Source organism: Periophthalmus magnuspinnatus, chromosome 22 (assembly GCF_009829125.3).
Source record: "Periophthalmus magnuspinnatus isolate fPerMag1 chromosome 22, fPerMag1.2.pri, whole genome shotgun sequence".
Lineage (NCBI taxonomy): Eukaryota > Metazoa > Chordata > Actinopteri > Gobiiformes > Gobiidae > Periophthalmus > Periophthalmus magnuspinnatus.
The window spans coordinates 17,180,558-17,196,560 of NC_047147.1; the positions used below are offsets into that span (position 1 = coordinate 17,180,558).

The 16,003-nt window shown below is 41.4% G+C and overlaps 1 protein-coding gene across 1 annotated transcript in view; it reads left to right on the forward strand.

The window, feature by feature from the left end:
• eml5 (EMAP like 5) overlaps nucleotides 1–16,003 on the forward strand; it is a 37,946-nt gene that overhangs the window by 4,565 nt on the left and 17,378 nt on the right. Inside the window, exons 2-7 of the mRNA XM_033988023.2 lie at nucleotides 3,477–3,636; nucleotides 7,226–7,324; nucleotides 8,118–8,186; nucleotides 13,811–13,996; nucleotides 14,725–14,860; nucleotides 15,376–15,577. Coding sequence (XP_033843914.1) covers nucleotides 3,477–3,636; nucleotides 7,226–7,324; nucleotides 8,118–8,186; nucleotides 13,811–13,996; nucleotides 14,725–14,860; nucleotides 15,376–15,577 — 852 coding nt within the window. The remainder of the gene's footprint in view (nucleotides 1–3,476; nucleotides 3,637–7,225; nucleotides 7,325–8,117; nucleotides 8,187–13,810; nucleotides 13,997–14,724; nucleotides 14,861–15,375; nucleotides 15,578–16,003) is intronic.

A 16,003-nucleotide genomic window follows, 5' to 3' on the forward strand; every position in this document is an offset into this window, starting at 1 on the left:
TTACTGTATTGTATCCCTTGCTAACAGCTAATATCTCTCTAATTTTTCAGAAAGCCTGCTAACCACTAGTCACAAAAATATATTGCAATAACACCAGGGGTTCTCCAACTGACCAAATTTTTATGATGCTTAAAAAATGCAGATTTTCTTTATTATGTTAAGTCTAAATTAGCCATGAGACTCACTGGCATATGAATTTCAATATAGCTGCAATAACTGTATCAAAAAGTATACAAAATTATTGCAATAATAACATACTAACATAGCAAATTCCAATATTTTTCCAGTATTGTGCAGTCCTATTCGATGTGTTTCCAAATAAGGTCAGTCATAGATATTGCAATCTCAAAATATCCCATAATAATATTCCATGCATTAGTTTTGCCACGATACCAAAATTTAAAATACACTCAATACTCAATACCACAATGATAATAAAAAAACAAACCTCTTTCTTCAGACAGTTAGAATGTGATTTTCAATGTGTAATAGTACTTTCTTTTATATTACCATGTGTCCTTATATGTATGTAATCTCGTCGTCCAGGTAGTTTCTATAGTGGTCCATGGGTGTATACTAGTCCATGTGGTTTTACGGTTCTGATACAGCGCAAGATCATTCTAAAGCTATTCAGCAAAAGTTTTTAGCATCAATACCTGCTCAAATGTGCTGCTTAAACTTATGGCGACCTTTATATATTGGCTTCTTGTAGATGTTCTAATCCCTGTATTATTTACTTAATAGAGGATCAGTGCCTATTATCCATCCTCATGGCATGTTGTGAACTGCTATCTTTTAAAGTCACACAAATTACCCAGGCGGACTGAGGGCTACAGCATAATTGTCAGTGCTGCATGGAAAAAAAAAACCTTCTTTCCTTCCATTGCATTGTCAAACCCAACAGATATAGTGGGAGGGTTACCTGCATGTGCTCGAACACAACTGTCTGCATCTCAAGTAATGCAATCTGTTCTATTTTTAGCTGCCACGCTCTGATTATATAATGCAAAAAAAAAGTAAAATGGGAGAGCGGTCCGGGCTGGTAGTAGAGTAGGTTAAAAGAGGTTAAAGATGCTTTCTCCATTTTGGATCTGTCAGGGCTGTTGTTGCAGGGAGTTTCTATCAGAGAGGAAGTGCCAAAAGTGAGACTGGATGATTCATGCTGCTGCTCTGACAGGGAGAGGAGAGGCACCAGGAGAGACGAGTGAGGTAAAAGTGCAGCGAGAGTGTGAGTGCAGGTTTATGCTGTCTGGATGTGGGCCAGGATGTAAGGAGTGGTCCAATGTGGATTATTTGAGACAATATTTATATTGAATAGTTATCTTGCTGCTCAGGCTGGTAACTGATATTTGCAGATATGATATTAAAGGCACTGCAACTTAAAAACATGAAACGTAGAACTAGTTCATTTTAAACAGTTTACAGTGGTCCAAAGTTATTCCTCACTTACCTCATGCATTATGAGTTTTGCTGCCATGGTAAAGCTAACAACAACTAGCATACTAACCGCACACTTCTTGATTCTTTGACAGTCAGATGCGTCCTGTACAGAGCGAACCTATTTTGGCTAAAGGATGTTTATACAATAGGCCTCTATCAGTACAGGGGCAAGACAAATTTTGTTCAGTATACATGGAAATAAACTGGGTAAAGGTCCTTTAATATTTAAAATCCATAACAAGGTCCACAAATATATGTTAAGTTCACAAATTTACTTATAATCACAAAAAGTATCTGCAATGTAAAATACATTGTTGTTATTATTAGCCTAAATCCCAGAAAGTTTGCAACACTAATATCACTGTTACTGATATATCACCCATTTTATTTTCACTAGGACCTTGGGGGCAAACTTATCAGGCCATGACTACAATGGTTTGAAGGTTTGAATCCTGTATGGAGTGAAGTTTACATGTTCTCCCTGTCTCTGAATGGGTTTGCTCTCTGTGCTCTGTTCTCCCACATGGAGCAGTTAGGGAAGTCTCTAATGCTATAGAAACAAAGTACCGTACTAGTTGTAGTAAAGTGATATATCTGCACTTTTGTCGGTATTTGTCTTATAATTCAACCAAATATTGTTATCAGGATACTCTCAAAAATATAGAAATGCTTTTTTGTGAATATTTTTTGGAGGTCCTCTCTCTTTCAACTTTGTGTTTCTGTCGAGTAATACAATAAAAAGACCAAGTCTGGAAAGCAGTCAGCCAAACAGTCTAATTGTCATCTCAAGGGAGCTGTATCCAGTTGTGGGATGATGTATATAGGCCATGACGAGGCAAGAGGAGGAATGGGCCATAGAATCAGTGAGAGCTGCCTGGAACGTGACTGGCAGCTGCTGACAGGAGGGGCGGGGCCTATGGGTGCTAGTGACCGCTCAGTTGGAGGTGGGGGTAGGATGGGGGGCTATTATGTAACGTGTAGCAGTGTCACAAACATATGTCAGTGATGATGCTTGGAAACTGCAGATGAATTATAGATGGTGATAAAAAGGTAGAATGGGGACAATGGGTCTGATAAATGTGTATATTTAAGCTTTCTTAAAGTTACCCTACATAACTTATCTAGTGGGGGGTATGCCACCTTCTACTCTCCATGGAGATTATATTACTTTGAGTAGAATAATCCGCAGTATGTCACTAAACATTTTTGTCTTATCGTTCAATAATGTATGTGTTTTTTATAGCTCAAAAGTACCCTGGAAACATGTGTTACATGAGTGATGTTGCCTCTTCACAGATCTAAACTGTAACCTGTCTTGATGGTGTGACATGCTTGTCTCCATGAAGATAAAGAACTTTAATGCTATACTGTGGGAAATTCCAGTCAAAGCTATAACATCTTCATGTAGACAAGCACCAGAGTTCACCTTTAAATAAGTTAAAGTAAATTGAAAATGTGTGGATTGATCGGCATGAAAAAAAGAGTGGCCGATGTTAACATTTGTCAAGCAAGTCATAGAAGTCCCTCTCTAAATTAAAATCTATATCGTACTGGTGTCAGCTCTGGAACTTTTCTTGAATATAATGTGTGTACACTCTCCACTGCTCCCCTTGTTCGGAGGCGGTGTTTCCTGCTATTCAACAGAGACAAAAATCTGTCAAAGGATAAAAACAACAGTGCACGAAGCATGAGCGCCGCAAACAATAGTGACACAATAGAGAGAATCTTATCTCCACACACCACCACCCTCAGGACTGTATAAAAGAACATAAAAGACAGAGAACGCCTCCCAGAAGCCTCTCCAACATGGCTTTTTCATAGTCTGTGAGCACACCAAAGGCAGAGATGAAGTCACTGAGCATGACTTAGTTAATTGAACCATGTTGCCTCATCAAGCTGTCCCTTTTCCAGTTGAAACCGCGACAAGCCTGATGTCTCTGCCCCAGTGCTTCCCAGTGGTCCAGCCTGTGGCAATATAGCACAGACAAGCATGTAAAGGCTAATCAGATGTTGTCTCCTCTTCTTTCTCTGCACAGTTTGGCTCTTCACCCGGAACGTGTCCTGGTGGCCACAGGACAGGTGGGGAAGGAGCCGTACATCTGTGTATGGGACTCCTACACTGTGCAGACTGTGTCCATTCTAAAAGACGTCCACACGCATGGGATCGCCTGCCTTGCCTTTGACCTGGAGGGACAGGTAAATGTCAAGGTCAAAAAGGTTTGGGGCCATAGGCTGTATATATAAATGGACATAGCGAACCCACTAGCCGCCGTGTTCCAAGTAGGAAGTTATCATGGGTGCGCTTCCAGCTCCATCGACTCTGGCTCCAATTCACTTAACACTGAAAAATTGTCAACTCTCTCTCTGTAACTGCTGCAGTGAACCTCGTCATTTTGGTATTAAAATGTGTATATTAACCCGCTCTACATGGTCCTGAGATGAATCAAGATATGAACATCAATAACAGACGAATCAGACACCTTCTTTCCCCAAGGTCACGCCTGCTAGCGTTAGCAACAAGTTTGACTGACAGAGTTTTTAAGCGTCTGCTCTGTGCTAAACTAATAGTGCAGGCAGGAAGGGGTGTTACTTTCATCCGCCTCGATCTGGATTGGCTCTTTGGTTGCTATAATACTCAGTCAGTGTTACAAATATGGAACTCAGCTCCAAATTCGCCCCTATAACTGCTCTAGCCTAGATGAGCTTCATTTGACTGGAGCCGAACACTTTGGGTGGCATCCCACTCACTTAGTCTATGGTTGGGGGCACATATATTGACCAATTATGGTTGATTCACGTTTAGAGACTAGAGCAACCAATGTGCTGTATATTTGAATAATTTTTAACAAAACTCACTAAATGTTCTATGGCCAGATTAATGCATAGCCCTAGTAAAGTTCTTCCAGGCTCCACAGACTGATGTTTGGAGCTCTTATTTCTGACTGACATGTGATTACTCCTGCGGCACTGCACCCACAGCTGGCATTAGCAGGAGGCCTTCGCTGTTTATTACTATTGCCTCAGTGGCTCTGACAGCACCTGGTGTAAAGTAAAAAATCATTACAAAGCATCCAGACGGTGCATCTGTTCCATTTAAGAAGCATAGGAGCTGTAAAATGGCCTGCTATTTACTACACTAGCTTATACTGTCTGCCCATGTAGCTCCCCGCAGATTCCCCATCTCAGTGTTTACACTCTACATCTCCAACTTAATGCAGTTTAGTCTATAAAAATCAATATCTGCTCCAGCACATCTAGGTTTTATGTTGGCTCTACTCTCCAGTCTCCCGCAGGAGTTCTGAGAGGAGTGTTATAACTGGTGCATTTTGCCAGCACAGACAGGAGATGACCCCATGTGCTGGACTGGTGAGGCCCGAGGAGCTAGATGGAAAGTGACAGCATTAAAAGCAGAAGGGCTCCACCACTTCTCAGTTTAGCACCGCTGCTCTGTTCACTGGAAAAGGCACATCCAGATGCGGTCCATTTATTTAACAACTTTATTTAGAATGTAGTGTTTTTTGTTTGTTTTTTTGTGAAAACCCATTACTAGGTACAACTTATTAATTTACTATTAGTCATTATGAATACTTTACCACACACATAATAACATTGATTTTACGCACAAATCTGTGGAGATAGACCAATATAAGAAGTGACATGGGGCCATCCATCCATTTTCTTCTGCTTATCCGGGGCCGGGCCATGGGGGCAGCAGTCTAAGCAGGGACTCCCAGACTTCCCTCATCCCAGACACGTCCTCCAGCTCCTCTGGTGGGACCCCAAGGCATTCCCAGGCCAGTTGAGAGATATAGTCCCTCCAGCGTGTCCTGGGTCTTCCCTGGGGCCTCCTCCCGGTGGGACATGCCCGGAACACCTCCCTAAGGAGGCGTCCAGGGGCATCTGGAACAGATGCCCGAGCCCCCTCAGCTGGTTCTTCTCGACGTGGAGGAGCAGCGGATCTATTTCGAGCTCCTTCCATGCAACCAAGCTCCTCCCCTATCCCTAAGGTTGTGCCCATGGCCTCGGATTTGGAGGTGCTGATTCTCGTCCCAGCCACTTCACACTCGGCTGCAAACCACCCCAGTGCCTGCTGCAGGTCCTGGCTCGATTAAGTCATCAGGACAACATCATCTGCAAACAGCAGAGATGAAATTCTGTGGTTCCGAAACCAGACCCTCTCCGGCCCCTGGCTGCTCCTAGAAATTCTGTCCATAAATACAATGAACAGAACCGGTGACAAAGGGTAGCCCTAGTGGAGTCCAACATGCACTGGGAACAGGTCTGACTTACTGCTGGCAATGCGAACACAGCTCCTGCTCTGGACATACAGAGACCGGACAGCCCTTAGCAAAGGGCCCCGTACTCCATACTCCCGGAGCACCACCCAAAAGACACCAAGAGGGACACAGTCGAATGCCTTCTCCAGATCCACAAAACACTGGTTGTGCAAACTCCCATGAACTTTTGAGGACCCGATGGAGAGTATAGAGCTGGTCCAGTGTTCCATGACCGGGACAAAAAACACACTGCCTCTCCTTAATCCGAGGTTCAACTATCGGTCGGATTCTCCTCTCCAGTACCCTGGAATAGACCTTAACGGCAAGGCTGAGGAGTGTGAGTCCCCTGTAATTGGAACACACCCTCCAGTCCCCCTTCTTAACGGAGGGACCACCACCCCAGTCTGCCAGTCCAGAGGTACTGTTCAGGACCACCATGTGTTATTGCAGAGACGTGTCAGCCAAGGCAGCCCCACAATATCCAGAGACTTGAGGTACTAGTTGGGACAGATCTCGTCCACCATGGAGCCTTTCTACAAGTACCTTGCCAATCACCTCAGTGACTTCAGCCAGGGTCCACCTCTGGGTCCTCAGTCTCTGCTTCCTCTTCGGAAGACGTGACGGTGGGATTGAGGAGATCCTCAAAGTATTCCTTCCATTGTCCAACAACATCCCCAGTTGAGGTCAGCAGCTCTCCACCCACACTGTAAACAGTGTTGGTGAAGCACTGCTTCCCCCTCCTGAGGCGTCGGATAGTTTGCCAGAATTTTTTTGAGACCGTCCAATAGTCCTCCTCTGTGTGGCCTCCCCGAACTCCTCCCAACCCCAAGTTTTTTCCTCCGTGACCACACAAGCTGCGCTTGGCCAGCTGGTACTTGTCAGCTGCCTCAGGAGTCCCATGAGCCAACACGGACTCCCGTTTCAGCCTTCCAGTGTCCACCACAGGGTTTGGGGGTTGCCGCCGCGACAAGAAGACCAAAATGACGAAGCTCACTGCAGCAGTTACAGAGAGAGGCGTGACAGTTTTTCAAAGTAAAGTGATTTGGAGCCAGAGCAATTGGGGCCAGAAGTGGGCCCGTGATTACTTTCTATTTGGAATGCAGCTAGCAGGTTAACTACGTCCTTTTATATATACAGTCTATGGTATGGACAAACCCTGAATCTTGATTATTAAAGTTCTCTATAAACATTTTACATAACCAGTTCAACATGGATCAATCACTTTATGAAAAACAATCTCATTTGTAACATTTAGATTCACAGTCAGAGCCTCATTTTTCTGCTCCATTGCTGCTGTGCCTCCTCACTCCTCCAGCTAAAGCACTCAGATCTGCTCAATGGAAGTGCCAGGGGCCGTACAACTGCTCTGTATATCACATCTCTTATTAGGCCTTTTCATTATGGTCTCCACTCTGCTCCAACCGAGGTATAGCTCCTCAGTGCAGCAGAGCGGTATCAGTCCACTCTGGTCTTGTCTTGTATAATTCTAATAGTTGCTCTCTTCACAGTGCTTGGTATCTGTGGGCCTGGATTCGAAAAACACAATCTGTGTGTGGGACTGGAGACGAGGGAGGGTCCTGGCAGCCGCCCCTGGTCATACAGACAGGGTAAACAATCTCTTTCCTTTCACTGTTGCTTTCACAAGCTTACGATCGACCAGTTGAATTAGCTGTAAATGCAGGAACCGTGCTGGAGCCCAGGGGGACGTAAGCAAGTTAGGCCTGATTGATCGCGAGCTGCCTTGAGCCAGTCTGATACAGTGCACATGGCTAATGAAAGAGTTTTTCTGAAAGGGTGAAATATGTGTCGTGGTTGGTGGTTCAGCCCACACTTTACAGCACAGACGGTGCAAATAGTTCTGGTCTTCCACAGTGTGCCATTGGCTTTGGATCAAAAACACACAGAAGCACAGAGAAAGTCAGACCTCTGCCAAAGCATTACATGTATCTGTATATAGCTTGCATTTATAAATTACAAATGCAATTGCATGGTGTTAGATACATTGTTTGGTCTGTGTCATCTTCATCTTGTAAATAAATAAATGTAACTAATGCAGATTTATATTTCTGAAAAATTTTAATATTAGGAAAATGAACACATTGAATTGGTAATACGGATGGTGCTCGTCTCTATCGAAATTGTATTATTTTGCCTTGAATGTTTCACAGTATGGCATTGAATGTATTCCTCCAAATAACTTGAAAACATGCATTTTTACTGTGAAGATAGTTAGAGTAGTGGGTGGAAAGAAAAGTAAAGTGCCATACTAAGCAACATTCTAGGCAACCACCAGCATTTTCATGGAGACAAGAGGGTCCACCTTTTTAAGAAGTTTAGAATAGCTACCCAGATATATAAATCTGAGGCCGAATGTAATACTTGTAATTTCTCTCTCCAAAGATATTTGACATATCGTGGGATTTGTACCAGCCGAGCAAACTCGTGAGCTGTGGTGTCAAACATATAAAGGTAAGTATATTTCCTGGTCATACGTCATACGGTAAAAAGCACCCCTGAACTTCCCGTGCAAACTGAAATGTGGAGCTCATGGTTTGTGAATTCCTCAGCCCTTCTTATCCAGTGTTTATCACCTATCAGCCCTCAAGTCAAGTTATGCTAATTCTGCATTTCTACAGTCCATGCTTATAATTCACTTAACATACATAAATAGGACATGGAATGACTCATATTCAAATGGGTTACTGTCTATTTCCATTCTGTTTGGGAGTCACTGTGCTGGATCTTACAGCTAATGGTTTACCCAAAGGATGCATATGCTGAGACATGGTTTGGTTGGTTATATTCCAAATGTTTGTGCCACAACTCCTCTTCCCAAGCATGGAGAATGACAGCAATTACAGATATGATTATGGTTCGTAGCATTTCTGGACTCATATTTATCAATTATTTTTTTTATTGTGTTTTGTGCACAGCTGACATTGGTTTTATAGTGTGGAATGGGTAAAATATGTATTAGTCGACTTATTTGATTTATATTATAAGGGTCTATCAGAAGGTAGTGAGTGAATTAGCTGAAGATTTTGTATTTTTGGTATTTATATGTAAAAACACAGATTAAACTCATGATTCACAAGTTTAATCTGTTTTAAATTGCTTCCCAGCAGTTTTTCTGCATTAATAGTTGTTTTTGCTTGACCTCCTGTGCAGTTGTGTCTTGTGAGCAGTTTGGTTCTAATACATAGAAATACATACTGTTTTGAGAGCTTTTGCCACGCCCCCTTTTTATTCAACTATTCCATAGGCAGGACATTGAAAAGGACAATGTGCAAAATGTTCAGTCTATAAAACCAAAATCTGTTTGCATTTGCACTAGCATAAATAAATTTGTTTGTGTTCACCAAAACATACTTTTTGCAGATTTTGTCGGGCCTACAAATTTGCTCTCTATATGGACACGCAACCTATAGAGTCTTTACCTTGTGACTTCAACTCCCTCTTTCTTGAGACCTAAGCCATTGTCCCATATAAATCCCCCCATGCAGCATTGCCCCTGTAGACCATGTGACATCTGCTCCTCGGCCCAGCATGCGCTCAGCGATTATAGGACTGAGAGCATGGTGCAGATTTAGCCCCGGTAATCCACTCACTGTAGCAGGCTGAGGCTAACACAAGCTCTGACTGAGACAAGGGCCCGGAGCACTGCCTCACACGCAGCCTCTCTGCTGTTACACACAGGGCCAATGGCACTTGGATCAAGATGACTCCATGTGCTCTGTTAGACCTATAGCAGTCAACTTTGTAAGGTATTAGACCAGAACTAAGATGGTACAACTAAGGACTAGCATTTGTTACATGAACAATAATAATTTTCCAATACTGGCACATGTAGATAATACTAGATAATACTTACTCTAATACAGCTCAAGATCATACTATTCAGGAAAGGTTCATTTCTGTCCTGTGAATCTAACTTTTTCAATATTGATACCTGCTCAAATGTGTATCTAGTTTCAGTACTAGTTGTGGTATCAATTAGTATCTGATTTTCAATACTTTTGACATCCCTACTTAGAGTAAATGTATAACGCATATTGTCAAATCCTTCAGCTCCATATATGTATATGAACACAACAACTCCATGAGCTTGGCTGAACTTTGTACTCTGCAGGGAGCACACCAGCATCACTGTACAGTACAGTGATATACATACAATTAGGACTATCTGTATTGTTTATCATCAGAGAGTTAATGCTGAAAACCATTTTGTTTCTTTTTAAAATACATTTACATTGACAAATAATATTGATTAATACAAAGAGAAATAAAAACTCACACACTGATTCACTGACAGAAGAATAGCTGCAACGTGCTATATGATATATATAGATAGATAGATAGATAGATATAGATATAGATACTGTACTCTGTCTGTATTTGCACGTTGCCATACACTTAATTGAGTTAATTAACCACATAATGAGTTTTGTTACAGAGTAGTGTTGTGTAACAAATGCTCAAGTGTCCACTGTTATTATTGTACTAATCGTGTGGTAATTAATGGAATCTCATACATCTATTAAGGCTGTGACTGGAATTAAGAGCTTGAACGCTGCAGTCAGTTTTTAAATTTTACATGCTAGTTAATAGTGCTGTACTAGAATTTCTCGATTTTGATTCTAAGGAATGGACTTGATACAGAATACCATTTCCAATGATGGTAATAAAAAACACTCTTTATTTAGAGAATAAGATATTATTTTCAACATTAAATCTCACTACTTTCTTATTATTATTTCTTATTATATTTATATTATCACGTGGTCTCATATTTGTCTAATCCCATAGTTGTCCAAATAGATTCTATAGTGGTCCATGGGCGTATACTAGTCTATGTGGTCTTATACTTGTTCTGATACAGCTCAAGGTCATTCTAAAGCTAGTCAGGAAAGGTTCATATCTGTCCTGTAAATGTGATTATTTTAGATACCTGTTCAAATGAGCATCTAGGTTTGATACTTGTTTGAATGTGGATTAGTATCTGATTTTTTAATACTTAACCCTACGCGTCAGCATACTTGGTTTTCTTGCTTTTGAAATAAGCTTAAACATGTAGACAATCAGTTCATCAGTTAATGCCATCACAGGGCTAGTGGGGACATGACCTCTCATAAGTGCAGCACTTAGCTCTCTAGGCCTCCCCATTTAGGGTCTGTGCAGAGTGGCAGGAGATGTATGGTGTATGGTTTAAATGGAGTGGGTGAGGGTTGGGGCTATAGTTCATCCACCAGTGACTTGAGCTGTGTGAATTAATTAAGATTTAAAGTGGTTTCATTCTAAGTGAGGTAACTTAGCTAATGACATCTCGCTAATCCTAACAGAGCCTTGTTCACAGTGCTATCCCGTGAGTGCAGTGGTGAATGTGCAGATAGGAACTGCATTTACATGGTAGGCCACATCTCATGCTGGTTTTTTTTCCGCTCTGTTGCCTTTCTCTTCTGGTCTTATCGTTAAACCCTCTCACATTCGTTCTTCTCTTAGTAATTCAGCAGCCCCAGGTTTACCCAAGGTGCTCATGTCTCTTGCCCTTATCAGTTGCAGCCAGGGAGAGCTGTGCAGTATCCATCCATGAATTGCTCCCAACAGGCAGATCTATGAATGCCATGTCTCTTTAGTTATGATCTTGTGGTAAAAATGTTATATTGTTTACTTGTAGTTTGACTTGTTGTTCAGTGTTGACATGTTGCATTGAAATACACCGGTAAATTCCCCATCTGCCCTATTTTGAGTAGAATTCATACAGTGCTTGGGTTGACGCCATTGGAAACGAGATGGAGTTTAACATAGTCGTGATTTGCATTTAAATTGTGCCATGAGCAATCACTGTAACCTTTCCTCCCCACACAGTCTTGTCCTTCTATGATGTGCAATGAAAATATCATAGCAGCATTTTGAGGTCCTGCCTGCACTGGCTCCTACAAGAAATATTCATCCTCCATCTTAAACACCAGTACATATTTTCTCAAATGTCCATACAGACATTGTTAACCCAGGCTGCTTGTTAAAGTCTCAGGAATAAATCTAACTACAACAGTAAGGTCATCTGAAGTAAAAAGTCTGCCAAATCACTATGGCTGATTCTCCGGTGAAAAATGGAACAAAAGGTCTTGGCAGTTGCTTTAAAAAATGTTTAGTTCTAATAATGCCAATAGCGCCTTTCCAGATCCCCAAAACACTTTAGAATACATTATTCAATCAAGCTACATCTCTAGCCACAGCTGCCCTAGGGTAGACTGACAGAAACAAGGTTACCAATCTGCGGTCGCTGCAACAGCACGCATGCAGGGAAAATGCTCTACTCAGTTATATCAAATGTACAAAATGGTCATGCTTATACTGTTCCCATATAACTGGACAGCTAATTGTAATAAGAATAGACTATAAAGGTGACTTACTATAGGGGTGACTCTTCCAGCTGAACATCTTAAAGATTGTATCAAATAGTTCTAAAAGCCCCACACACATGCGGGCCCGTTGACAGTGCGTCTGAGCCCTTGATCCCTGTGCGTGATAATCGATCCGCTCTGTTAACACAGCCCTATCAAAAGCTCAGGTAAGTGTTACTGAGGCGTGCCTGGCTGCCACTCACCAGCTTATTTAATAATTCCCTCACTGTCACCTCACTGCTGTTGCAAAGTACGCATCTGATACCTGTGCTTCCCTTTAAGCTTGTTAGCAACAGCAAGTTAGAACGCGGGAAAAAGGTCCACAATTTATTCAGCACGCTAAAAGCATTCATTTTTCTTCCTGAAATCTTTGAATCATTTTTTGGTGCTCGAGCGATGCCTTTTGCTGCGATCTCATCTCCATGCAGACAGGGTGTCTCTCTCAGGCCGTTTGATGGATTTAGCCCAGACGAGGCCATGCCTGTGCATCCCAATGACCTTGTCCATAAATAATGAGTGTGTGCGTATCTGTGTGGGCGCATGCTTATCAGGTGGTTACTGCACTGACCCCCATCAACTTCCCCAAACATGGAGAGAAAACGACTATTTGTCCTTCACTGAGGTTATATTCAATCCCTACTGTTGTGTCAACCAATGAAAAACATGCTCTGTTAGACCACATCACTGATTTTCACCCAGTGTGCCAGGGAAATAATCAACTCTTTCACACAGTCTTTTAATGTAATATTTAAGGAGGGGGTAATATGCAAAATTGAACTTTCTATCAGATTATAAAATGTTCCCTGGTCAAAAACATGCCTGAACAGGTTTTATATATCATCCATCCATGTTTGAGTAATTTAGCAATCTCTTATTCAAACCCTCCTGGTGGTTAGCAGTACGTTCCAATCCAAAGCTCAGCCCAAGTCTAAATCATCCATGCTCCCACATGCCCATTTTTGATTAATATGCAAAAACATGATACAAAGCAATGCAATACATCCTCACAAACCTGATATGATGTGCATTAGTTTCATTAGTGGAATGCACAGCAATTGTAATGTGATAGTGGTCTGAAGGTGCGAAGGGAAGGGAGACTCAGAGCCTCAAAAATGAAACTGAAACTTTTAAACATGCTAATATGTTGTCTGTGTAATCCCTCAGTCGTCCAGGTTTGATCCATAGCAAAAGACGTTTCCGAACTAAAGAAGCGGCTTGGATGTGCAGCGAAACATCTTCACCCCTACAATTTGTCTAGTTAACAGGTTTAAACTTAATCTTTTGCTATGCTAATATGTTGTTTTTGACTAATATATCATTTTCAAAGCAATAAAAGGTAACATGGTGATCTAAACATGTTATGTGTTAGCACTCATACCCCATAGAAGTGTAATACTGCCTCTTTAACCATTTCTCTGTGCTCTGAGCAAACTTCAGAACTAGAAAAGACACAAAATGACCACTATTACAAAATCCCTACTGCCAGACACAGTGACATATAATTTGTTTACATTACTTGCATAATGTTTTAGTAGAGTCTGTGTTCCAGTAGATTTTAAACAAAAGTGTGCCCTAACTGAAACATGCTAGAAAAAACTGGACTACATAATTGTGTTCTCTGGACAATAGGATTATGCTGAGGATTATTAGCTGACATGCCAGTGAACTCGCCTCTGTTTCTGTTTCCAGTTTTGGAGCTTATGCGGTAATGCGCTCACACCCAAACGTGGCGTCTTTGGCAAAACGGGAGACCTGCAGACCATTCTGTGTCTGGCCTGCGCGAAGGACGAGATCACATACTCCGGTGCCTTGAACGGGGACATCTACGTGTGGAAAGGGATCAATCTGATGAGGACGGTACAGGGGGCACATGGGGTAAGTAGTCTGCTCCAGCTATGTCAGAGTCCACTGTCTCTGCCCCTTAGACCTAACGTGGATGCTACTTGTATGTCCAAAGTGTAGCCACGCCCATCCACACAGGCTTCGTTTGATTCCACCGTGCCGTAGAAAAGGATCAGCCTTTTGCTACACAGGATTAAATGATATCTATGAGATCAACAGCTGGGTGAAGGGCTGGGGGAGGGGATAATATAGACAGTGTATTCTCATGAAGGCTTTTTGTACAGACCAAGTGAGAAACAAACCCAGAGAGACACTTTTTGCTGTTAATTTCTATTGTAAAACATAACATCAGGAAATTGTATAGTCGCTTGTGAAATTTAGCAGTTGCACTTTTTTTTAACTCAAAATGTAAAACAGAGCTGTCAGATATTTGTTCTACCAATGTTGAACCTGATCATTTATTTTAGAGACAATGCCATTGAATTTGCTGTATTTTATTAACAATGCTATTGTCCCATCCTCATCAAATTCTACAAGACTATTAGAGTGTTGTGAAACCATCTGAAACCCTGTATATAATCTGTATAATATAACATAATTTCTGTTACTAAAACTGAAAGATTGTCTGCGGCATCTGTGTAAACATGAAAACCCTGTTAGCTGAGTGGCTGGCTGTGTAGCTTTACAAGTCATGTGCTGGTTATGTTCTGGCTGCTCATTTATAGCACAGATCTTAAGTGACAGTTTGTCATTTCCTCCAGTCAGGGATTTTCAGCATGAATGCTTGTGAAGAGGGCTTTGCCACCGGGGGCAGAGACGGATGTGTCCGGCTATGGGATCTCAACTTCAAACCAATTACGGTCATTGATCTCAGGGAAACCGACCAAGGGTATAAAGGTAATTTACAAACAACTACTTTCTCATTTTAGACAGCAGCTGCAAAACAGATATCCTGTTATCTACCAAGCACAGATGCTATTTTCTACCCTGGTCGTAAACATTCATTTAATATATTATGTTTGATCCAACAATGGCTATGGGGGTGTAGTTCAAACTTGACATTCTCTTAGTTCTGCACTTCGCCTTGGTAGGAAAGCAAACTTTGGACCTATTCATGAGTTTCAGGTATAAGGATTCCTTCCTGATTTGAAGGATTTGGCATGGCAATGTTCCTCCGTTGTTATCGCAATAACACAATTAAAATCAAAATATAAATTATTTTGAATGGTTAAAAGTCCTCACAAAATCCTTCATATCAGGAAGAAATCATTGCCTGAAACCCATGAATATGAATATGGCGCATCCTGACCTGTACTTATTAAATTTTATTACGAACTAACCATATAACTTTGATCTTGAAATGTTGAGTGCGTTCTTATCTTAATGTATTGCATGTTTCCATATGTTATTAGGGCTGTCTGTGCGCAGTGTATGTTGGCGGGGGGACCACATTCTTGTTGGCACCCAGGATAGTGAAATTTTTGAGATAGTGGTCCACGATCGCAACAAGCCCTTCCTCATCATGCAGGGTCACTGTGAGGGTGAGCTGTGGGCGCTGGCTGTGCACCCCACCAAACCCTTGGCAATGACGGGGAGTGACGATCGCTCTGTCAGGTACTGCTGGAGTACAAGCAGTTGTGTTGTTGTAATGTTGTTCGGTGGTTATGAGATTTATGTCTATGGGATTTTTTTGAAAAAAGTTCAACAAAAAAAATAAATTGTTGGCAAGATATACAAAAACAATATGGCATTTACATAAAAACACAGAATGACAACTGCAAAATAGGGCTGCCCTTTTCTACTCATATTGTTGTTGTTGTTTTTATTATTTTCATGGGAAAAACAGCTAATAATTAAATTCAATGTTTTTTCATTATTTTTACAACTTTCTACATTTCAGATACATACAGAAGACATTAAATATATGATGTCAGATATATGAAATTATGTAACAAAGAAAAAAATTGTATTATATTTTTTGACAAACCAAAGGGCTTTGATTATTTAAATATAGAAAATATATGTTTAGTAGAGGTATTT